The sequence below is a fragment of the Hemiscyllium ocellatum genome, chromosome 4 (assembly GCF_020745735.1).
Source record: "Hemiscyllium ocellatum isolate sHemOce1 chromosome 4, sHemOce1.pat.X.cur, whole genome shotgun sequence".
In the NCBI taxonomy this organism is placed as follows: Eukaryota; Metazoa; Chordata; class Chondrichthyes; order Orectolobiformes; family Hemiscylliidae; genus Hemiscyllium; species Hemiscyllium ocellatum.
Window position 1 is genome coordinate 134,235,017 of NC_083404.1, and position 26,946 is coordinate 134,261,962.

General features: G+C 38.9%; 1 protein-coding gene across 5 annotated transcripts in view; it reads right to left on the reverse strand.

Annotated features, from left to right (window-relative positions):
- LOC132815107 (intermembrane lipid transfer protein VPS13B-like) overlaps positions 1-26,946 on the reverse strand; it is a 945,713-nt gene that overhangs the window by 663,398 nt on the left and 255,369 nt on the right. The window contains exon 18 of one of the 5 annotated variants that reach the window (XM_060823878.1): positions 17,416-17,480. The exons of the other annotated variants lie outside the window; for them this stretch is intronic. Within the exon in view, the coding sequence (XP_060679861.1) occupies positions 17,476-17,480 (5 nt within the window). The 3' untranslated portion in view covers positions 17,416-17,475. Of the gene's footprint in view, positions 1-17,415; positions 17,481-26,946 lie in introns of those variants that run through there. 5 annotated transcript variants of the gene reach the window in all.

The following is a 26,946-nucleotide window of genomic DNA, read 5'->3' on the forward strand; positions in this document are numbered from 1 at the left end:
TTGTAAATCTTTTCTGACCCCTTCCAAGATTCACAACATCTGTCCTAGAGCAGGGAGACCAGAATTGAAAACTGTATTTCAAAAGTAGCACATCAGTAGTGCCTATCTATGAGTGAGGAGGCCCTGGTTCAAGTTCCAAATGCTCCAGAAATTTGCCATGACATGTTGAATAGGTTAATTATAAAAATACTCTATTTTAACAGCACACAGCAAATCATTCTGTTATTTCTTGAAGCATACATCAAAACAAAAATGTATTATTCATATATATTAAAGGCAAATTTAATGTTAGTGTCAGTATTTTCATTTTTCTCTGAAATAAAGATTGTACTAACTAGATTCTTCAAATAAAGAGACATTCACTAATTCATACTTATGTTATGAATTCAGTCACAAAAATGCATTTTGTTTGCTCTTAGATATTGGCAACACTGTCAAGAAAGTACTTTCTCCTTGTCTAGTTTCTACTGAAAGCATCAAGATTCAACATTGAATTCTGAACTGGAATCATAAGAATGCCAGACAAGGCTGGGTGGTAGTTCTCTTATCTAACAGATGTTAATGAACCAGTTGAGCTTTTACAACAATCCAGCAGTGTTTATGGTCATTTTAACTGGTGCTAGCTAACTCTCAAATTATCAGATTTATTGAATTCAATTTTACAACTTGATATGGTGAAGTTTGAGCTCATGATCTCTGGTTTCTTGTCCAGTACCACAACTGCTAAGCTCTAGCTACTTCCACAAATGCAACAAAGGCAGGTCGATAAAGAAATAAAATAACCTTAGAAAGTGCTCTTGGAACTTATAATTAGGTAAGAACTCATTTAAAGGGAAAAAATTAAAAGCAATTTCTTTGCATTTCAAAATAAGTAATATGACACAGGAGAATTATTCTGGCACAATTACTATTTGAAATTACATTAGGAATAGAAATTCCACTAAAGATCTCCAAATTTTTAGATGGTCTTCAAATAGAGACCACTGAAAAATTCTGAGGACCAACGAAAGCTATAAGAGAAGATTGGTCAGTCCACAGAACGGGCAAAAGAGTGGCAGATGGAATTTAAAGTTGTTAATTGTGAGCTTGTATATTTTGGATTAAAAAATGCACTTATGATGGTAGGAAGTTAGATGACGGAAGTAAAGGGATTTGGGAGTTTGAATTTGCAAGGTTACGCATGAACAAGACCACAGAAAAGCTAATAGGATTGTGAATGTTGTGGTGTTTTAAAATTTAAAAAGTCTTGCATTCTTTAAAAATGCCATAATGTCTCAAACCCTTTGACAGTCACTATTAGTTAGAGAAGTAGAAACTTGCATATAAGCTCCATCAAGAATCGATAAGGGGAGATGGTACCATCATATTTATGTCATTAGATTTGTTACCGAGATCCACAGGATAATGCTCTGAGGATATGGGATTGAATCTCATCAGGGTGGATGAGTAAAGAGATTAAAATGTGAAACCTTGTGTTTTGGTTATTTCAGCTTTTTTCAATTTTAGAAAGAGACTCAGTCTCTATGCAGATTGTACCCAGAGCAAGAAATTGTAACGAAATTTCTTAATCAAGTGTAAAGCTGCAATTTTAGGAAAAATGGAAACTGGGTTTTGCGTTGAATGAAGATTTACCAGACTAGTCTGATTATGGAACACCAGGTGCAATAAATTAATATTTTTCACCAAACTTTCCACTTGTTCCAACAGTCAAACCCATAAATAGGTTGGTTTCAAACTAGACAATATATTTTGCAGATTAGAATAGATCTAAAAATTATAGATAGATAGATACCCTGCAGTGTGGAAATTCTAACTTTTCTTGGGAATAAATAGTTTGATAATAAATGGATTTCACAAATGAGTATCCTATCAAGCACATGACTGGAAATATGCAAAAGGGAGACAGAAAGGGAGAGGGACATGACGGATGTTGAGGTTCGGGATAGATGCTTGATTACTCTAGGTCAAGTTAGCATAAGGAGGAAAGAAGTGGTGAGTATTCTAAAAGACATTAAGATGGACAGGTCCCAGGTCCAGATGGGATCTATCCCAGGTTACTGAGGGAAGTAAGAAAGGAAAGAGCCAGGGCCTTAACAGATATCTTTGCAGCATCCTTGAACATAGGTGAGGTCCCAGAGGACTGGAGAATTGTTAATGTTGTCCCCTTGTTTAAGGAGGGTAGCAGGGATAATCCAGGTAATTATAGACCGGTTACACTGATATCAGTGGTAGGGAAGCTGCTGGAGAAGATCCGGCGGGATCAGATCTATTTACGTTTGGACGAAAATGGGCTTATTGGTGATAGGCAACATGGTTTTGAGCAGGGAAGTCTTTTCAACTTAATAGAATTCTTTGAGGAAGTGACAAAGTTGATTGATGAGGGAAGGTCTATGGATGTCATATGCATGGACATCAGTAAGACGTTTGATAAGGTTCCCCCTGGCAGGCTGATAGAGAAAGCGAAGTTGCACAGGGTCCAGGGTGTACTAGCTAGATGTCTAAAGAACTGGCTGGGCAACAGGAAACAGAGTAGTAGTGGAAGGGAGTTTCTCAAAATGAAGAACTGTGACCAGTGATGTTCCACAGGGATCTATGTTGGCAACACTATTGTTTGTGATATACACAAATGATCAGGATGAAAGTACAGATGGTCTGATTAGCAAGTTTGCAGATGGCACTAAGATTGGTGGAGTAGCAGATAGTGAAGGAGACTGTCAGAGAATGCAACAGAACACAGATAGATTGGACAGTTAGGCAGAGATGTGGCAGATGGCATTCAATCCGAACAAATGTGAGGTCTTGCATTTTGGAGGATACAATTCAAGAGCCAACTATATGATAAATGAAAAAGCCCTGGGGAAAACTAATGAATGCAGAGATATGGACATTCATTGTACCCTGAAGGTGGCAATGCAGGTCAATAGAGTGGTCAAGAAGGCATACGGCAATCCTTCCTTCATTGAACAGGGTATGAGTACAAGAGTTATCAGGTCATGTTACAATTGCATAGGACTCTAGTTAGGCCACATTTGGAATACTGCGTACAGTCCTGGTTGTCACATTACCAAAAGGCTGTGGATGCTTTGGAGAGGATACAGAAGAGGTTGACTAGGATGTTGCCTAGAATGGAGACTGCTAGCTATGAAAAGCGGTTAAGTCGAGTAGAATTACTTACATTAGAAAGACAGAGGTTGAAGGAAGACCTGATTGATATCTACAAAATCATGAGAGGTATAGAGAGGGTGGGCAGCAAGAAGTTTTTACTCCAGAGTGGGGGACTCAATTACTGAGTTCAAAGTGAGACGGGAAAAGTTTAAGGGAGTTATACATGGAACATTCTTTATACAGAAGGTGGTGGGTCCCTGAAACACCTTGCCAGCTGAGATAGTAGAGGCAGGCACAATAGCATCATTTAAGATGTACCTAGACAGACACATGAATGGGCAGGGAGCAGAGGGATACAGCTCATTAGAAAATAGGTGACAGGTTTAGACAGAAGATCAGGATCGGTGCAGGCGTGGAGGGCCGAAGGGCCTTTTCCTGTACTGTAATTTTCTTTGTTCTTTGTTCTATAATAAATCTTAAGTTTGCTCAAAGTTCTTTGTCAAATGTGAAATAACACAGAGTATCACAAATCAGCCATTACTGAGCAGATTCAGATCCAAGGGGACAGATTCCACAAATAGGAACGGTTGTCTGCTTTTATCTTCAGCAAAGGTGAAAATCTTGACATCCACATAAAGAAGCAGGTATTCCAATTTTCAGTAATGACATGATGGATAGCAAAAACAGAATTTAGTTCCAACACCACCTTTGTAAGTATTTTAGTCAAGGTTGTTCAATAGAAGGAACTCCCAGCATTTAAAGAACAGAGAATTGATAAACAGAATGGAGCTTATTAATTTGTCAAAATTTGTGTTACAAGGAATAGTTTTTTTAATGCAAAGATTGTGATTTTAAAGAATGCAACTTATTCAAAAGATGTATGTGCAACATTATTAATAATCCTCAACCTCGAATACTAATATAGACAATTCAGTAGCTGGTTAATAGCGCTTTAATGGACTATGATATGAAGCCGTTTTCTGCAAGCGAGGATACTCCCCTGAAGAGTGGGGATTATTACTAAACAAGCTGAAACAAATGCTTATTTGTGCAAGAGACCTGTTTTCATCTACAAAGCAAAACAAAGCATTTCTGAACAGAAACAGAAATTGCTGGAAAAGCTCAGCAGGGCTGGCAGCATCCTGGAGAGAAATCAAAGTTAATGTTTAGGGTCCAGTGACCCTTCCTCAAAATTCAGTTCTGAGCAAGGGTCACTGGAACTGAAATGTTAACTCTGATTTCTCTCCACAGATGCTACCAGACCTGTTGAGCGTTTCCAGCAATTTCTGTGTTTTTTTATTAAGAATACAATCATAACTGGTGTGGTATCAAGTCGTCTATCCTTTGTGGTAAAATTACCCTTGCCCTCGGCAACAGTGGCATGGTCCAAAATTGGCAGAGGATTTTATGTGATGCTGATTCAAGAATTCAAAGTACAGCTGTGCAAAAATGATGAAATAAAATCAAAAATTGCTAATACAGGGTGCATGAATAATAAATTCAAGTCTGTATTACTATTAATTTGCTTGTCACAGGATGTAGTCATTGCTGGCTATGCCAACATTTATTGCCTTGTCTAAATTCTCTAGTCAATCATTTTACAAAATAATAACATACAAATGGAAGGAAAAAAATCATTCTCAAATGCAGTTTCCATCTTTCATAAACTGATCCAGTAGCAGGAGTATTTCATTAAGTGTCAACTGTGGGTCACTTGGAAGCACACTCATTTCTGAGTCAGATAGTTGTGGTTCAAATCCTCCTCCAAAGTATCAAGTAAAATATCAGAGTAAATGTTGCATTTCAGTGAAAAGAGGTAGCATCATTTCAAGGATGAATAGTGGAGTTCTTCCAATGTCCCAGACAATATTTAAAGCACCTAAAAAAGATTATTTGATGATTATCATTTTTTTTGTGCATTATCATGCACAAATTGAATCTGCATTTCCCACATTGCAATGGTGACTTATTTCAAAATTTTAAGAAAGCAATAACCTACATTTATGCAGTGTTTTTGTTGTATTTAAATGTCCCAAAGTGCGTCCCAGGAGCATTACCAAACAAAATTTGGCATCAAGCTATGAATAATGTTAGAACAGATAACTAAAAGCTTGCTCAAAGGTGTAGATTTCAAGGAATGCCCCAACAGAGAGAAGGTAGGTAAGTGTTCAAGGTGGAAATTGCAGAGTTTGGGGCTAAGGCTGCTTAAGTGACTGCCAGTAATGGGAGAGTGATGAAAAAAAGAAATGCACTTGAGGTCAGAATTGAAAGCGCACACATATCTCAAAGGGTTTGTGGAGCTGGAGACGGTGACAGAGATAAAAGGGGGGCAAAACAATGAAGGGATTTAAAAACAGGCTGAGAACAAAATTAAGAACTTCCTGGATCAGAAGGATCAGTGAACACAGGAGTGATGGTTAAAATAGACTTGGGAGAAGTTCAGAAATGGGCAGCAGAGTTTTCCATGAGCTCGAGTTTAAAAAAGTGATAGAAGACACTTTGGTATGTCTGACATCTTCCCTATCTCAGTTCTTCTTTCTTTCTGTTTACAGTCAAGGAGCTCAGAAGTGCATGTTAATGTTGTTAAAGAGAAGGCAGAGTAATGCACACACACAAGCTCATTCCCATGCCATTGCCTTCAGTGAAGAAAGGCACAATGCTGAAGTCCATTATTGAGGAAGAAATATCAGGACAATTATAAATGCTTAATACAATTAAACACAGTCACCATGGCTTTTGTGGCTGAGAAATCACATTTGCAAATTGTTCCACTTCTTTAAGGATATAACAAGCAGAGCTGATAAAGGAATAAACTTGATGCTAATATACAATTGATAAACTAAGCTCCAGATCTCATTACAACCTTGGTTCAAATACAGACAAAACAGGTGAGATGAGAGTGACTGTCCTTAAGACAAAGGCTGCATTTGGTCAAGTGTGCCATCAAGGAGCTCTAGTAGAACTGGAGTCAATGTGAATCGGGGCGGGGGGGGGGGAGGGAATCTCTCCTCTGGTTGAAGTCATACCTGGCACAAAAGGAAGATCATTGGGGTTGTTGGAAGAATATCATCTCAGCTTCAAGAAATCTCTGCAGGAATTTCTCAATCATCTTCAGCTGCTTCATCAATAACTTTCCCTCTGTCATAACGTCAGGAGCAGAGATGTTTGCCAACAACTGCTCAATAATCAGCATCATTTGTTACTGTTATTCACTCATATGTAGCAAGACCTCAACAATATACAGGCTTAGGCTAACAGGTAGACACATTCTTGTGGTTCTGTTCGCCGAGCTGGGAATTTGTGTTGCAGACGTTTCGTCCCCTGTCTAGGTGACATCCTCAGTGCTTGGGAGCCTTCTGTGAAGTGCTTTTGTGACGTTTCCTCCGGCATTTGTAACGATTTGAATCTGCCGCTTCCGGTTGTCAGTTCCAGCTGTCCGCTGCAGTGGCCGGTATATTGGGTCCAGGTCGATGTGCTTATTGATTGAATCTGTGGATGAGTGCCATGCCTCTAGGAATTCCCTGGCTGTTCTCTGTTTGGCTTGTCCTATAATAGTAGTGTTGTCCCAGTCGAACTCATGTTGCTTGTCATCTGCGTGTGTGGCTACTAAGGATAGCTGGTCATGTCGTTTCATGGCTAATTGGTGTTCATGGATGCAGACCGTTAGCTGTCTTCCTGTTTGTCCTATGTAGTGTTTTGTGCAGTCCTTGCATGGGATTTTGTACACTACATTGGTTTTGCTCATGCTGGATATCGGGTCCTTTGTCCTGGTGAGTCGTTGTCTGAGAGTGGTTGTTGGTTTGTGTGCTGTTATGAGTCCTAGCAGAGTACATCCAAAAAGCACAACAACTACTTGCAGATACCAACACCTGCCAAAAGAGGGAGTTTGACCCCATCCCACAGCTCACCAATAGGATAAACAACACACTGAAGAACCTACAAAAAACGGACAGATGACCAAGTCTGACCTACAGAGAATGAAACCTGAAAGCAACAACACCCCCAGATTCTAGGGACTACCTAAAGTGCACAAACCAAACATCCCACTCAGACCCATAGTATCACTACCTGGGACACCATCACACAAACTGGCTAAAGAACTACAGCAGAAACTGAAACACCTGATCAGCAGATCCAGACACTCTATACAGTCAACACAGGAATTCTTGGACATCATCAGAAATATACACATTGACAAGGAAGAAACTATGGTCTCATTCGATGTTCACCTCTATCGACAAAACCCTAGCCAGAGAAACAATAGCCAACCTGCTGGACATACAGAACAGACAACAAGACGGGGAACCTATCAACAAAGACTGCATACTCAAACTACTGGACCTGTGCCTCACAACACATGTCACATTCAACAACTAAATATACGAACAAATCAACGGCACACCAATGGGCTCACCCATCTCTGGACTCATAGCAGAAGCGGTAATGCAAAGGTTAGAACAAACAGTCTTACTGCAAATTCAACCCAAACTCTGGGTCAGATATGTAGATGATACCTTTGTAATCATTAAAAACATAGAAATAGAGAATATACACCGGATCATCAAAACCACACTCACAGGAATCCGATTCACTAGAGAGGAAGAAAAGGACAAGCAACTCCCATTCCTAGACGTGATGGTACAGAGAACACCGAACGGAGAATTCACCGCAAAAGTATACAGGAAAGCCCCACACACAGTCCTAAACTACGAAAGCAACCACCCCAACACACACAAAAGAAGTTGCATCAAGTCACTGTTCAAAAGGGCCACAACACACTGCAGTACACCAGAACTGCAAAAAGAGGAAGAACACCGATACAATGTATTCGCCAAAAACGGATACCTTCGCAATTTCATCAACAGATTCCTAAGGGAAAGACAACGGAATGAGGACATGCCACAGCCCAAAGGACTAGCCACACTACCATACATCAAAAACATTTCTGAACTGACAGCCAGACTACTGCGACCACTAGGACTCATAACAGCACACAAACCAACAGCCACTCTCAGACAGCAACTCACCAGAACGAAGGACCCGATACCCAGCATGAGCAAAATCAATGTAGTGTACAAAATCCCATGCAAGGACTGCACAAAACACTACACAGGACAAACAGGAAGACAGCTAACGGTCCGCATCCATGAACACCAACTAGCCATGAAACAACCTGACCAGGTATCCTTAGTAGCCACACACGCAGATGACAAGCAACATGAGTTCGACTGGGACAACACTACTATTATAGGACAAGCCAAACAAAGAACAGCCAGGGAATTCCTAGAGGCATGGCACTCATCCACAGATTCAATTAATAAGCACATCGACCTGGACCCAACATACCGGCCACTGCAGTGGACAGCTGGAACTGACAACCGGAAGCGGCGGGTACAAATCAGTATAAATGCCGGAGGAAACATCACAGAAGCGCTTCACAGGAGGCTCCCAAGCACAGAGGATGTCACCTAGACAGGGACGAAACGTCTGCAACACAACTTCCCAGCTCGGCGAACAAAACCACAACAACGAGCACCCGAGCTACAAATCTTCTCCCAAACTTTGAAGTAGACACATTTTCTCCACACAAGCAAGCAATGACCATTTCCAATAAGAGAAAATCTGCCTATTGCCCTTGACCTTCAATGGCATCACTGTGACTGAATACCCCTCAATCAACATCCTGAGGGCTACTACTGACCAGTGACTGAACTAGATACAAAAGTACTGTGGCTACAAAAGTAAATCAAAAGCTAGGAATTTTGCAGTGAGGAACTTACCTCCTGACTCCCCAAAGCTTATCCAGCATCTATAAGGTATAGAGGAGAGGTGTGATGGAACACTTCCCACTTGCCCAGGTGAGTACAAATCGAACAACACTCAAGAAGTTTGACCCCATTCAGGACAAAGCAGCCAATTGATTAACACCACATTCAAACATTCAAACTCTCCACCAGTGACGGTCAGTTGCATCAGTGAATATTATCTACAAGATGAATTACAGAAATTCATCAAGCCTCCTGAGAAAGCACCTTCCAAGCCCATGATCACTTCCATCTAGAAGCACCAGGGCAATAGATCCATGGGAACATCAACCCCTGCAAGTTCCCCTCCAAAACAGTCACTACCTAAATTTGGAAATTTCCTGCTGTTCTTTCAGTGTCAGTGGGTCAAAATCCCAGAATGGCATTGTGGGTGTACTTACACCAAACGGACTGCAGTGGTTCAAGGCAATTCTCCACCACTTTCTCAAGTGCATCTGGGGATGGGGAATAAATACTGGCCTAACCGGTGATGCCCATTTCTCAAAAAGGAAATAAAGAAGGTCACATACAGGTCCCGTTTTTTGCATTTTTCTTGAATTTGCTTAGCAGTAAAGTTCATGTATATGATTTTGATTTGATTTGATTTATTACTGTCACATGTACCCCGGTACAGTTAAAAGTTGTGTTTTGCATGCAGTACAGGCAGATCATACCATACAAAGTGCATAAGAGTAACAGAACAGTGAGGAATAGAACAAGGTGGGGGGAGGGGAAATGAGGAAACTGGAGAAATCTGAGTTCATCCCTTGTGGCCTCCTCTATATTGGGGAGACAGGCCGCCTACTTGTGGAACGTTTCAGAGAACACCTCTGGGACACCCGGACCAACCAACCCAACCACCCCGTGGCTCAACACTTTAACTCCCCCTCCCACTCCACGAAGGACATGCAGATCCTTGGACTCCTCCATCGCCAGAACATAACAACACGACGGTTGGAGGAAGAGCGCCTCATCTTCCGCCTGGGAACCCTCCAACCACAAGGGATGAACTCAGATTTCTCCAGTTTCCTCATTTCCCCTCCTCCCACCTTGTCTCAGTCGAATCCCTCGAACTCAGCACCGCCCTCCTAACCTGCAATCTTCTTCCTGACCTCTCTGCCCCCACCCCACTCCGGCCTATCACCCTCACCTTGACCTCCTTCCACCTATCACATCTCCATCGCCCCTCCCCCAAGTCCCTCCTCCCTACCTTTTATCATAGCCTGCTGGACACACTTTCCTCATTCCTGAAGAAGGGCTTATGCTCGAAATGTCGAATTTCCTGTTCCTTGGATGCTGCCTGACCTGCTGCGCTTTTCCAGCAACACATTTTCAGCTATAAATTACAAACACAGGATTCCTAATCGAGAGACAATAGGTTGTGTTGCTGTACTTGGAGTGCATCTCCACCTTGTATCAGAATTTTGGTAAGGGTTCCAACTGTTACAGAGACTTTGTTGATTCTCAGTAGTTGAACAGTTTTGTCAACTTCAATCTGTACAGCCCTACGTACTTCAAAGCTATCCCTACAATGATCATGAATTCCTCACAGAGGTATTCAGATGATTAATTTGCCTGGTACAGTTCTATCACTGAAAATAATCCTCCATAATGACATGTTCATACGATCTACTGCTCGCCTTCCACCTCAGTGTCCCATATACATCTATCAGCAGATATCCTGGGATTGAGGAATGCAAAACATGGGAAATCACCAGAGTTCTTGGTGAAAAAGCCAGTATGTCAAATGGCCAATTTTGGATTCTCATAGCAAGAGTGGTCCTTACTAAACATGTCTGAATGCCTGAGCAGCCAACCTTCAATGCTGGGGCTCAGACCAAAAGCTTTATGCACTTGTGGAGAGACACAAGCAACACTGCACATTACCAAGGAGTGTTCCTGTTACAGACTAAGTGGCAGCCTAATCACCTTCAACTCAGCAAATTAGGTCACAAAAATGTATAAGCTAATCACAGACATTACAAGCTAATTAATAAATTGCTACAAATGTTCAAAACTTAAAATATACAATTGGAGCAAACAATTTTCTGATCGATGGCAACATAATAAATAATAAAGCAGATATAACAACAGTTTTAGCTCAAACTAAAAACTAATTTAATTTCAGAAAGCAGTTGAGTGCTTGATCAAAAATAATATAAGTTAAGCAGAGAAATAAGACACACCCTAAGAAAATAGTATTTTCAACATATGAGTAAAACCAATTGCCAAAGGAGGGAATTAATTAATTTTGTCACAACGCTTCAACCCTTGCCAACTTCATGGCAAAATACATGATAGCCAATTCAAAGAAAGGTACGACCATACTGTGTTTGTTCAAGAGAAATCTATAAAACTATATGTTTTCTTAAAGATGTGGAGGTGCCAGTGTTGGACTCGGGTGGACAAGATCAGAAGTCACACAACACCAGGTTTCACCTGACGTTTCACCTCAGAAAGGAGCAGTTTGTGATTTCAAATAAACCTGTTGGACGATAATCTGGTGTCGTGTGACTTCTGACCTTGCATATATTAAAGAGGAAAAAGCAATTCAAGGAGACAAGTAGAATCATGCTGTGTTTGTCCAAGAGACATCTCAACAAATATATGAACAATTCTTAAAAGATAGTTTTTACTCTTTGACATATCTAAATTGTTTACCATCTTAGCGAGTTTTGAGAAGATTTGTAGCTCAGGTTGAGGTTTGGAATGTAGGTTTGCTCGCTGAACTGAAAGGTTCATTTCCAGATGTTTCGTTACCTTACTAGGTAACATTTTCAGTGGACCTCATGCAAAGCAATGCTGAAAATTCCTGCTTTCTATTTATGTATTTGGATTTCTTTGGGTTGGTGATGTCATTTCCTGTGGTGAAGTCACTTCCTGTTCCTTTTCTCAGGGGTGGTGATAGAGTTCGGGTTGGAATGCCATGCTTCTAGGAATTCTTGTGCATGTTTTTGTTTGGCTTGTCCTAGGATGGATGTATTATCCCAGTCGAAGTGGTATTCTTCCTCATCCATATGTGAGGATACTACTAAGAGAGGGTCATGACTTTTTGTGGCTAGTTGGCGTTCATGTATCCCAGTGGCTAATTTTCTGCCTGTTTGCCCAATGTAGTGTTTGTTACAGTCCTTGCACGGTATTTTGTAAATGACGTTAGTTTTACTCATTGTCTGTATAGGGTCTTTCAAGTTCATTAGCTGCTGTTTTAGTGTGTTGGTGGGTTTGTGGACTACCATAATGCCAAGGGGTCTGAGTAGTCTGGCAGTCTTTCCGAGATGTCTTTGATGTAGGGGAGAGTGGCTAGGATTTCTGGATCTGTTTTGTCTGCTTCTTTGGGTCTGTTGCTGAGAAATCGGCAGACTGTGTTGATCGGGTACCCATTCTTTTTGAATACACAGTATAGGTAATTTTTCCTCTGTTCTGCGTAGCTTCTCTGTGCTGCACTGTGTTGGTCATTGAAATAATGTTCTAATGCGGCTTCGTTTGTGGGTGTTGGGATGATTGCTTTTGTAGTTCAATATTTGGTCTGTATGCGTTGTTTTTCTGTAGACGCTGGTTTGAAGTTCTCCATTGGCTGTTGGCTCTGCTATGACATCTAGGAATGGCAGTTTGTTGTTATTTTCCTCCTCTTTATTGATTTTTATGCCAGTAAGGGTATTACTGATGGTCTTGAAGGTTTCCTCTAACTTGTTTCATTTAGTGATGACAAAGGTGTCATCCATGTAGCGGACCCAGAGTTTGAGTTGGATGATAGGCAGAGCTGTTTGCTCAAGTCTCTGCATTACTGCCTCTGCTAAGAACCCTGATATTGGAGATCCCCGGGTGTTCCATTGGTTTGTTGGTAAGTCTTGTTGTTGAAGGTGAAGTGGGTGGTAAGGCATAGCTTGACGTTTATCATCTCTTGCAGAATCCTCTGTTTTTATTAATCCTCTCTAAGTACAATATTCATGATGCATTTTCAATTGTATGACGGAAAACCAGTTGAATTTTTACACGTTCACATTTCAAAAATTAAATACCATACTCATTAATCATTTCAAATCTCTGAAACCTGCTGACACATGTCTTTACGTTTTTACCACTGAAATTGTTCAGCTTTTCAGGCAAAATTTAACTCAAAAGACTTGTAATGCTAAATTTATGAAAATAGCTATTTAACTGAGCAAAACAAATAATGGAGACATTGATCTTAATTAGGAGCTTTAATCTGTAACCCAATGAAGAGATATTTGATGAATGGCAGGTGCTGATTTAAGTTGTTTTAAAATATATCCCAAAAGTAACTATTTCAAGAAATCTTTGTAGGTGGCCAAGTGGAGAAGCATACTTACCTTTCAGTTATTGTATATTTTTTATATATCAAATATACCATTAAAAATCCCTTGGGTCACCTTCTGTTTCACGCTGAATTTTGTTACTTCACAATATACTCTGATTAGTGTACAGGATATTCTTGATTTCTCTTGATTTAAAACATGCTTACTGTGCCACAGTGGGTTTAAGAAGTTTAGAACAAACAAAAATTGTGGGTTGGGAACTCTTTCATGTTACGAATATTCTGAAATATTTTTATTTATAACCTTGAAATATGTGTCTATCTTCACAGTGTTAAAAATCACACAACACCAGGTTATAGTCCAACAGGTTTAATTGGAAGCACACTAGCTTTCGGAGCATCGCCCCTTCATCAGGTGGTAGTGGAGGGCTCAATCCTAACACAGAATTTATAGCAAAAATTTACAGTGTGACGTAACTGAAATTATACATTGAAAAATCCAATCTTCACAGCAGTAGACAAATTACTGATCTACAAATCCAGACCAAATATAATCAAAATATATCCTCATTTAGAAAATCCAACTAAGCACTTGGAACAAGAGGAGGTTTTTCAGCCCCAATGTCTGTTCCATCATTCAATTAGGTTGTGTTTTAAACAAGCACCAATAAAACAGTATTGAAATTACCTTAAAGAATTTAGACCAAATTCCATTTCCTTTTGCAATACACTATAAGTATAATTTATCAAAATGAAGATAAAAGTAATTGTAATCATTCCTTGGTATTTTCCAAATACTGAATAAATGCACTGGGAGATTGATAAAAGACCATTTTATGTATATCTAAGTGTTTTATCTAATGAAAAGCTAATCTAGAGGAAAACTACATCCAAATTGTTCCTAAAAATAACAGAAATACACATCACATCTTTTAACATATAAGCTAATGGTAAAAGCTTCTATAGATTTGTGACAAGAAAAAGATTACGTCCACTAGTCATAAACAGGAGAATTTATAATGGGGAACAAAGAGATGGCAGACCAATGAAGTTCTCACTTTAGTTCTAATTTCACAAATTGGACACAAGTAGCATCCCAAAAATATGGGATAATGTAGGGTCTAAAGGAAAGGTGGAATTTAAAGAAATTAGCATTAGTGGGGAAATAATGTTGAGAAAACTAACAGGATTAAAAACAAATAAATACCCAGGAGCTGATAAGGTTTATCTCAGAGTATGGTGGCACAGTGGCTCAGTGGTTAGCAATGCTGCGTCACAGCACCAGGAACCTGGCTCGATTCCATTCTCAGTAGATTGTGTGATTGAAGTTAGCACATTCTCCCAGTGTCTGTGTGGGTTTCCTCCAGGTGCTCTGCTTTCCTCCCACAATCCAAAGACGTGCAGGTTAGGTAGATTGACCATGCTAAAGTGCCCATAGTGTCCAGAGATATGCAGGGATCAGCCATGGCAAATGTAGGACTTTGGGATAGAGTAGGGGGTGTTGGTATGTGTGTGATGCTCTTCACAGGGTTGGTGTGGACTTGACGGGCCAAATGGTCTGGTATCACACTGCAGGGACTCTATGATTTAAATGAGTAAGAAGGAAGGCGGTCCTCAAATTAGCAAATTGTGTTAGTTGTCATCTTCCAAAATGCTGTAGACTCTGGAATATTTCCAATGGAACCTCATTATAAATAACTTTCCCAATAGCCAGAAGTAAAGAGTGAGTGGATTTTCACTATTGTTGTGCTTTCTGTGTGTTCAAGGCGCATGACCTCCTCCAGAGAAATAGTGGAGGGTAACAACGAAAAGAGAGAAAGATTAATTCTATTGCAGTAAAAGTTTACATTATATTCAGTGTTTCATAATGCTGCTAGAGCATGGTGATACTTTTGAGTTTTAACATGTGAGAAAGAACATTTCACTGTATTTTTTACATGCATGGGGCAATAAGTCGAAATCTAACTGCATTTGTGTAACTACCACACCACCCGGGGTTCTCAGGAACTTATTTTCTCCCCAATAATTATCATTGCAACCTGAGACGATTAAAGTGTGAAATATGGAAGGGCCACGTAAGTCTATGTCAGGATCTCTCAGAGCTCCTGCAATGCCTTCATTAGATGACAAATCCATTGCCACATTTTTACACCCATCCAAGAAGTTCAGAAGAAATCCAAAGGATACGGTCTACTGAAGGACCTTGCCCCATCAATCCAGTACATTTGATACAATGCAGTGTTCAAGAACGCAGCTCACCACCAACTTTGCAAGAGCAGTTAAGAATGGGCAGTAAATGCTGACTTGCCTGAAAAGCCCACATTGTCTGAGGAAGTGAAAGAAAAATCAAAGCCACTGGATAACCATAATTTAATCCACAGCAACTGAGCTTTCCAATCAAAAACGTTACCATCATAAGAAAGATTTTTTTTAAATCCAGACATTTCACGATTAATTCAATTTCTTTGCATGTGCTCATCTTTTCTAGCAGCTTGTCTATGTCCTTCAGAAGGCTACTTCTACCTTCCTCTGAGGTTAGACACTTAAAAATGTTGACCCTTGCAAATTTCAGAACTGTTTCTTGAATTTCTAGCTTAAACTCATTATCAACAACTGTGGTGCTCATACTGAGCTTTGGAGAACACCACTTGCAACTATTAAAGTCTATGGGCCGAGTGCTGGTAAATGGGATTAGAACAGCTGGTTTCTTGTTTTTGGTCAATACAAATTGATGGCTTGAAAGGCCTTTTTTTTTAAAACTGTGTTGTAGATCTCCATGGCTCTATATTCTATGACTACTGTATACCTTCTGACAGTCAACAGAATATATTATTCACCACAACTCTGCTTTCTATCTCCTGAATAATTTTGTAACCATTCTGTTGCTGCTCCCACGAGCTTCAACTTTGTTAACAAGCCAGTTATGTGGGTAATGTTTAAACCTCTTCAAAGTGCATATGCACAACATCAACCTCATTGCCCTCAGCCATCCTCTATGCTCACACATCAAAAAAATCCAATTAAAACAGTCTCCTTTTAAAAACTGGTATCTTTTGGGGCATTACCCAAAGTGCAATCTGGAGTGACTGAGTGTAAAACGAACAATGCGATTTGAATAGAATAGTGATTTATTGTCACGTGCATTCTTTTACCAAAAAAAAAGTGAAAAGGGTTTAAGTCAACATACCACTGCACCTATATCAATTATAGAAGGCATAGGTAAGAAAACAAAATGAAGACAAAGTCCATCTTAGTTCAATTCACAGCTCCTGGACTCGAGGAAACACAGTCTCACCGCAAAAAGACTATGTGTAACAGAAGAAATTTAGTAACACTATTTAAACCAAAGATAGACAAAGTCCCATAGTCTGAAAGGTCCTTGAAACTTGAGGAAAATGAGCAAAACAAAAACTGAATAGACCCTGGGAAATTATATTCCAGGGTGGCACTCAGTGTGGGTCAGGTCTAAAGAGCTGAACAGTGTCAAAGCTAGTACATAGGTTTAAAAAGGGAGACAGAGCTAATCTGGGTAATTACATGCTCGTTTGTTTAACAACTGTGGTATGAAAAATTGTATAGTCTGTAATTAAGGATCATATTTAAATAAATAGAAAATATTTAAAAATAACAGGGACAAACTTGAAAAGGGAAGATTATGCTCAACAAACCTCATACAATTCTTTGAGGATGCAACATATATGGTGCATGGGAAAGATATACAGTACATGAGCTGGAGGAAAGCCTCTGAGAAGGTACCACATGGAAGAGTGTCAGAGAAAATGAATGGATGTGGATTTGGGTTAGATTGCAAGCTTGAGAAAAACAATTATTTATAAAACAGTTCTTTTAAAAAAAAGAGAAATTAGAAGTATGTAAAATAGATTTCTGGGGCCATTTCTTTTCATTGCGGACACAAACATTGTGGGAACAGACTTAGAAAAAATGATGGCAAAAATAATACTTCTGTTAGAAGATATAAAGGAACTGTTTTTGTTTATTTTTGAAACCAAGTACAAGGTATTGCATTTCAATAAATTTTAAAATTATATTAAATGTGAAAGACAGTAAATTTCGAGTTGTCGGACCTGGAGTTGTAGGCTCACACAAGCAGATCCTCAGGTTGATAAAGCAGGGACTTACTTTAATATCTTATTCAAAAGACGACACCTCTGATAGTGTAGCAGTTCTCAGTGCCTCATTACAGTGTCATAGATTTTGGGCTGGTGACTTTGAAGTTAAATTTGAACCCACAAACAACTGCTTTAGGTGTGAAAGTAAGACCAGCTGAACCTAAACTGCAAAAAAGAAGGTAAGTCATTGATTTGCAATTGTGTATGATCAAGCCAAAGAAACTATTGTATTTAATATACAATCACATTTACGGGTTCATCATCTTATCCTCATCATATACTCTGTGTTCACAAATGGGTTTTCCAAAGATCACAATTTTCTTTGTGCAATCACTAAAGGCACAGAATGATGGAAAAATGGTTTAAAGGCATTAAATTGACATAAAGAATAAAGCTAGCATTCAGGTCAAAGAAAATTGGGCTCCAAAATAAAGTAGTGCTTTTCTAAAATGTTACTATTTTGGAGTGTTCATGTCACTTTCTGCAAGACTGAGTTACACATTGCAGTTACAGTTGCTGTGAGCCAACTGCAGTTTGAAATTGATTTTCACACACACACACACACACACACACACACACACACACACCTTCCTATCCTTTTGGAGTAAACCAGTAGTACTGAAAAAATGAAATTAAAGCTTGCATTTATAAAAGAGATTTTATGACCACCAAATGTCTGAAGTGCTTTAGAGGCAATGAAATACTTCTTGGAAGTGTGGTCACTGCTAAAATGTAGGAAAGGTGGTAGCTGAATAATAAGCAGCAAACTCCTACCAAACATAATGTGACAAAGAACAGATAATCTGGTGTTCCTTACAACAGCTGAGAGATAAATACGAATAATTTCCCTATTCTTCTCCAAAAAGCAGAAAGCGCCATTGGATGTTTTGCACTCTCAAACAGAGAAGGTGGGCTCTGGGTTGATCCTTCCACATCCAACAGAAATTTACTTGTACCTCCAACAATGTCATCTACTATATCTTTTGCACCTGACGTGGTCTCCTCTACAGCAGGGAGACAGGCCGCCTGTTTGCGAATCGTTTCAGAGAACATCTCTGAGATACCTGCACCAACCAATTTTACGGCCCGGTGGCTGAACACTTCACCTCCCCCTTGCATTCTGCCAAGGACATGGAGGTCCTGCACCTCGTTTATCACCAAACCCTTATCACCCGATGACTGGAAGAAGAACACCTCATATCCCACCATGGCACCCTGCAAACACACAGCATCAATGTGGATTTCACCAGTTTCCTAATTTCGCCTCCTCCCACATTGTCCCAGTCCCAAGCTTCCAACTCAGCATTGCTCTCATGACCTGTCAATCACCTTTCCCACCTATCCGTTCCACCCTGCTCTGCAGCCTATCATCTTCTCCCTCACCTTCATCTACTTATGGCATTCTCAGCTACCTTGCCCCCAACAAGCCTCATACCCGATGAAGGGCTCTAGCCCGAAACATCGATTCCCCTGATCCTCGGATGCTGCCTGACCTGCTTGCTTTTCCAGCACCACACTAATATCGACTCTGGGTTTATGTCTCAGCCAAAAGGCAGCATATCCTCTTACAGACTAAGGTCCTACTTCAGAATGTGAAACTCGATTGTTGGTCGCAAATCCTGGAATGTGACTTGAACCCAGAACCTCGTTACTCAGAGTTGAACTTGTTACCAATAGAGCCGTCAGCAAATTGTAACAATTTCACAATTTGTTTTGCACCCTTTCATCTGTTTACAAGTCAGACTAGATTCTCCATTTCACTTGAGCACCATTCACAATTAGCAGCATGTGGGGCTGATATGCAGAACAATTGTAAGAAATTGCTGGCTAGAATTACCAAAGGACATCTGTGCAAGAGCTAAAAGCAGTCAATCATATGCTTGCAACCTGCAGAAGCGGCAAAAATGTTTGAAGTGATACCTAATGCAAGAATCAGGATCAGATATTGGCATAAACGGCCTCTCCTTTCTTCTACTTTGGAACTTAATCTCACCTAAGGTAATAAAAATACTGTGTGCCAGAATTCTGCAATGTTATGGAAATAGTCTTTCAACATTCAAAGATTATGCCACCATGTCCCAAATTACTTGGTAGAAAACAGGCCACCAAAATTCCACTGGTTTCCTGTTTCCCACACAGATGAAAATATGCTTCGAACATGGTCCCAGAAGCCTGTACAGCAGACCCGAGCAGGATCATTTACTACTAAGAATATATTTTCCCTTCTCCTACCCTTCAAAGATTTTCTCTGATACGGTTTTCTCCTGTTTTCAATTAAACTGTGTATCTCAATAACTTATAGCACAGTACAGATTTTGTAGAATTGCTGTTAGGGAAAGCACTGCTAATCGTAGAAATAAATAAAAGTTATGTCTCTTTTGTAATGTCAGCAGGATGTGCTGCACCTGCACAATGCTACTTGAATGCAACAGCTGGCATTTGAAACTTACACATATGGATTTCAAAAGAAACTTCCTTATTTGTCACTTAGCTGGGGTCATTTCTTACACACTGCATACAGCAGTTACTGGTCAGGCATTGCAGGTGCATATTGCAGGGAAGGAGTCAGCAGCTGGAGCTTTGCTGTCCAAAATTTCCATCCAACACCCAAGAGTACTTCCACAGCTGGAGTAACCATTCATGTTCAGGTCCAGGAAGAACAATACAAGTTATTAAAGAACATACATAAAGCAAACTTGTGGATAACACCAGCTGGCCAAATCAACGATGAGAGTTCTAATTTGCTTGCAATCTCCTTGTTTTTTTTTAAGAACTGATCTCGAAAACCTAAAGGCATTTTGGCACCAAGATATGATTGCATTTGAATGCAGATCATGCAGCTCACATGAAATGGGCTTTCCAACTGGGTCAGATAGCTGACCACCCATCATTTCGTTTTGTGAATTTATTTGAAGTCGTTTGTGTCTAAGCACATTATATTTGTGCCACATAATGCATCATTTCAGTAATAATACTACCATTTTGCATTGAGCAGCTGGCACCTTTTCAAATAAAGCAGAGGCAAAACATTACGCAGAATTTTCTGAGTCCTTGAGCAGAATGGGCAATTGGTGAGAAATGTGTGAAAATATGGTAAAAATTAAAAATTCAATTTGTGATGGAAAGAAAAAACGTCTGATTTTCCGCTTAACATTTGAACATTGAGGTCAGAATCTCTATAATAAGTGACGACTACCTTATTTTAATGAATTTATAAGCATTTTATAATTCTCTCGTATCAAAGTAAAGCTGCCATATTCGTACTGGACTATAGAGCTCACTCTCATTAGAGAGACACAACTGCTGGCGTGTTCAACCCAAGAGTCACCAAGCTTCAGGCGAGGGGAAAGGCTGAGGAGGAGGGTCATGGTAAGTAGTGTGGGAACTAGACAGCTTTGATTCCTTGCATTAAAGGTGGACCGTTAGCTGATGGATGCACTCAGTGGCTTAATTCTTCAGGTCTCTATCTTCAGATCATTCACAAGTATCTCACTGCATGCTCCACAAGAACAGTCACCTCCAACCTTCGGCCAAAGTAGACATACATAGAAAACTAAAATACACCAAATGCTGTAAATCTGAAGTAAAAATAGAAACCAAGACACAAAGCATTCTGTTTTTTCCACAACTGCTTTTTAGAGTATGGATATATGTTGTACACCATATTAAGTGTGATGGCAAGTGTGCAAATTATATAGAAATATAATTTCATTTATTTTACAAGTTCAGAATTTGAACCAGGGCCAGGCGGCTTTGGTCTGTGTATATGAAGGAGTTTAACAATTAACTTTCTGGTCTTTCTGGAACCATGATTTTAAAGCCAGAGTGTGTCAGACAGCAGCTGAATGGAGGCTCTCCTACAGTAGTAGCGTGGATTTGTTAATATTGTGGGGCTTTCACAATGAGAGAGTAAACATTGAAAAGCATGGAATGGCTGACTTCGGTTTAAGAGAATCAAGAAGTGATTTCTGTTTCAGAAAAAAACACAGATTGGAACACTTTTGTTTGCATTTGAAGACGACCTTGGTCAGGTCAGTTCTAAGAATGGTTTCTCCTAGAGAAGGGAATTAGTTTAGACTTCAGAAAGAAGTTAAATTAGTGTAATGATTTTAATTTGTAAATTTCAGCATAAAACTGTTCAATTAGAAAGTTGAAGGGGTTATTTGAAGCTAAAAAAGTTTAAGCTCAATTGTGAACTATCGAAGAAGAGGCCATCAAATTCTCAAAGCCAAGAATTGGAAGGGACAGTTAAATTATAAATTTAGCTGTAGATGTGACAGAAAATGGAATTCTCTCTCTCTCTGGTATTTGAGTACTGTAAAGCAATCATGCGAGAAAAGATAAGGTTTTGTTTAGCCTTGATTTAAAATCTTTCAATGAGTGTTTGCTATAAACAGCTTGATTTCTTCTTTATTTTAATTTATTTTGTGTGATAAAATGTCTTTTAAGTCTGTTAAATAAAAGGGATTAGACCTTAGTAAAGTAAAATGGGACTATAGTCAATTAGGAAGTTCTGCAATGCTTAGTTAAAGGTCATCATCCAATCTCATTATAGGGATTTGTCCATGATCAGACAGACATTTGGTGTGTCAAAGGTCCAGGGCTCCACAACCTACAAGTCAATTCCAATCAGTCCAGGGATCACAGATAAGTCAGTCAGCGAAACGTCTGTCTGAGTGTTGGGCCACAATTCATTGGGATACCCTCACATGTCAGGGGGTGGGTCAGAAATTCATCATCATGCTTCACCTGCTTCACAATGTCATGCAATGCCTGAGCACTGCAAAACTAGTAAATTCTAAACTGAAGTAATTAATTAATATTTGTTATTTGCTGCCATCACTTGCGCATTTATTATGCATATTCATCAGAGACTCTACTTGCCCTAATTTTTAAGTCGTTTTTATTTTTCTTAAAGCACTTTGTAATTTAATCATTTAGCTCTGTTGTTCTAACTATATTTGCTCTCACTTTTCTGCAATCTTTCGATGTCTCTTTCGGCATCCTCGTGTTTCCTATGTTACAATATTAACTACAATTCAAAAAAGTGCATTGACTCTGAAATATTTTGGAACATACTGTGGGTCGTGAATGACACCATACAAATGCAACAGTTTCTCTGCTTTCATGTCTTCTCCAATGTAAGTTACATAGTATCTCAGCAAAATGTTTATAAAGTTTTCAACACAAACCTTATTCATGTGTATTAAGATGACACCACAAACACATGAAACTCCAGTTACAGCAAATCATTCAAGGACTATGGAAATCGTGCTGCTACAAAATACTGTATCATGCACTAGCAGTAGAAATTAGTATGTACTAATAAAATCAAGTAATATCAAAGAGAATTTAATGCAGACAGCTAAAATATGACTGCATATTCAAGAATTAAGTTCTTTGAAGAAGTCAAAATAAAATTTACAATCGAACAAAACTACAATTTGGCTATTCCATTTGATTAACTTCATGTTTTGATGACAGCTGCCTCTGTGAAATCAATTAACAAAATTTCCTTTGCAAACTTAAATGTGAAACTCATTTGCGCACAGCAAAGCCATTTACATCAGAACAGGGTGTTGCAAATTCCTATTTCCTCAATGACACAGAAATTGTCAGGTATTTATGCAATACATAGTCATACACTTAAATTATTAATACAGTATACATAATCTAGCCCATACCAAATTCCTTTCCAGAATTTGGTTTATGCTCTGACACAACTGGCCAATAACAATAAAGTAGTGCTTTGAAGCTCTTTCCAATAAATACCTCTGTGGGCTGCATAGAAAACAATCTGTATCATATTATAGATCAAACCAGTAACTTTAGAAATATTTAATATTAAATAAGTCATTTCTTAAATTGTAAATGATGCTGCAGTGTGCTAAGGTATTAAAGACTTCTGTACTTTATTTTGGAAAATTATACAGGATGCTGCAATACCATATGTGCTTCAGATTTAACTGGACTATTAGTAAGAGGTCATCTTCACAATCACACATCCGAAAGTCTTGATGCCGGCTGTTTATGTTATGTTGTTTGAAGTGCATTAATTGAAGAAGATGTGAAACTTTTGAGGATAGATTCATATAAAAAGAAAACGTGAACAATTTTTCTCAAACATTAACACAATAAACTAAAATTGGCACAATTAAATCTACTGTACAAATGCATTACAAAGTACAGGCATTAATCATTCGATACATATTACATCACTCAGACAAAGCAAAATAAATAAATTTGACTTGGGATAAACTTAGAGACTCAGAAAATGTAGCCTTTCACGATGGTCACTTCGCAAGCAACAACATAACATAATAACAAGAACAACATTCATGCAAATATCCATATATTCTCCACCACCTAACTAAACAATAGGTGCACTGACAGATAGAAGAGAAAAGGGAATTAAAATGTGAAATGACATTAATACTTAACTCAAAAGCATGAAGAGATTTCTCCAACCAAACTGCTATCAACTGAAATGTGTGAAGCTGCTCACAGTCATTGCAATCAGTGCATCATTGCAAACTGCACCAATATCAAAAGTTTAATTAAAACAATCACAATACAAATGAAGAATTTTCACTCTTTTAAATGTACAAAATAGCCAAAGCATAATGATGAAACTTTCAAATAGTACATCATATACAGCTTAGACAAAATTTAGCAAGCCCAGTAAACAACTGTGTTTCCTTTATAATCAGGTTTCCAATTTATGAGTATCGTCAATTTTCACACAAACTGCACACTACTTTGTCCTTTGCAAACAAAAGCAAAGAGTAGAGCCATCTAAGAAACCAGGTTTCTCCAACATTGCACCAACCAGTCGCACAATCCACCAAAACAAAAAGCAAATAAAAGCCTATTTCAGAAAAAAAACTGGGGAAAATTCCTTTCCATTGTCGTAGAATAGCTTGATGCATATTTCATCTTCTTAGCAACATGTCACAAAATTATTTGCTTTTGAATTGATTTGAAGTATGGAGCTACAATGACGCCTATATAAGAACACCCAGATCCCTCTCCCATTCTGCAACTATCATTAGTATAGAAAACACTATGCGCGACACACAAAATTGGCACTCAGCGCAGTACTCTACCAGAGTCTGATCTCCAACATCAATGATAACTATGTTCTGTACATGATAACACTGCCAGTTTCCCAGCCAGCCCAAACTGTACCAGATTCCACAGGACACAGACTTCTTCAGCAGCTCCTTTTTCTAGCATCTTGTTAAGGATAATGAAAGTCAGGAATACATAGTGATTCAATGACAACAATTCGTGTTGTAAAATTCACTTGACTGAAGAGATGGGACTTTTATTTTTCCATAAGCATAAGTTTTCCATATGTTAAAATTTTCTAGCATCTTAGTAAAGATCCTCACACACTCTACCTCTACTGATCTTTATAGGAACTTGCTTATAATTGAAGTCAAACTAAACCACAATTTCTCCATTCTGACTTAAAGGGTATATACAAGCCACTTGACCCAACTATTCTGTACCAGTATTAAGATTCCACATGAGTCTCTGTCATGTAAACTGCATAAACCTTGATTTGGAAGTGCTGGTGCTGGACTGATCTGGACAAAGTTAAAAATCAACTAGGAGAAAGTGAGGCTTACAGATACTGGAGATCAGAGTCGAGTGTGGGGTGTTGGAAAAGCACAGCAGATCAGGCAGCATCCGAGGAGCAGGAGAATCAATGCTTCGTGCACAAGCTCAAAATCACACAACACCAGGTTATAGTCCAACAGGATTATTTGGAAGCAGTTGCCTTTGGAGCACCGCATCTTCCGCAGGTGGTTGTGGAATAGTGCTCTGAAAGCTAGTGCTTCCAAATAAATCTGTTAGACTATAACCTGGTGATGTGTGATTTTTAACTTTGCATAAACAGTGCAGATCACGTGATGATCCTACATCATTGGTTGCTGTTGATTTTACTGTGAGCAAGGACTTTTATCGACTAAAGCGAAGGAAGCAAATATATTTTGAGATACCTTATTCTAGATTGCAGTCAATTTTAGCAGTAATACTTCATCAAATTTGTCATGCATACTGATACAAGGGGCCATTTAAAACCTCTGCCATATTCTTGGAATACACACAGTAAGCCCAGAAGAATCTTTCAACAGCTGCATGAGTCCCTAATTCTTTTCCTCAGATTCTTTCTGCACTGTTAATTGCAGATGTTGAAGAAAGTGCACAACATCATCTCTAAAAAGGACAATAATGAATGGGCAACAAATGCCTTCTACCTTCAAACAAAGGTTTTGCTCTTACAATCGCTACAACCTGTTACTCTCCTCTCCAGCATCCTGCTGTGCTAAAACGTGAATGAATTCTGTGACTCTCTGCATAGTTTATCTTATGAAATTAAATAAAAGAACCATTCTGATTATTGCCTCTTTGGTGTTGAATATTAACGACTGGGTTAATATCTAAACATGGATGTCAGCACCTGATTCACAAGCAAGATTATTTTCTCCACTTTTCTAAATATTGTAACATGGCTGCAGTGAGAAGTAATGCCAAGCTCTGGATGATTGATTCTGGATACCTGAGTTCAAACCTCATCACATCATCTATGGAATTTAAATTTAGCTAATTAAATATATCTGGAACAAAAAGGTGGCATCAGTAATGGTGGTCATGAAACTACCGGATTGTCATAAAAAATCCATCTGGTACACTTATGTACTTCATGGAAGAAAATCTGCCGTCCTTACTCATTTTGGTTGATTTATTACCAGAGATCCACAGCAAAGTCACTGTTAAGTGCCCTCTGAAATTGTCTAGCAAGTCATTCAGTTTTCATAAGGCAAACAGAATGGAAAATAAATGCTGCCCTTTCCTCTGAACGAATGAAAAATATTGGAGCATTTCTATTTCCTTCGCCACCCGCGAACTCTGAATTTCTAACTTCCGTCACCCGAGGATGTGGTAAAGATAGTCAATTCACAACAAGCAATTGTCATCCACAAACTCGCTACTGACCTCTCTTGAATCACCAATCAGCCAACTTGTTCAAACAAAAGGATTTTGTTGTATCAGGCATTCGCTAATAGATACCATATTGGCACAGATTGCGAAGTCAAACACCTTGTATATGCTTAAAGCAATATTGTTTTCGTCTACCAGGCAAGTATTTATCCCGGTAGACATCACAGATATTCTTGCCTTTCTTAGAGAGAATTAAAAGTCTTATACCAATGCTTACTTTGGTTGCGCTTACTCTGATTCAATGTATAGCTCAAACATTTTTTTAAAAGACTGTATTCCATTGGTAGGCTGGTTTTGGCCCAAGCTGTCACCCAATCCTGAAACTGAAAATCTTCATTCCACCAAAACAAACTGCTGAAAGTAACTCATCTTTGTCATGACACCAAATATATAATTTTTGAGTAATATAAATACATAGAACATACATCTGACTCATGTAATGGCACTGAATAAGAACTCAGCAACATACATAGCATCTTCAATGTTCCATATCAATTATACCAGTTGGAGTACTTGAAGTAAAATCGGTTCATGCTGCTTCAAGAACATCGTGAATTGTGAGTGTATAAAACTAACGGATACATTTAAAAAGTTGTCCTAGTAATAAGCAAGGAAATAT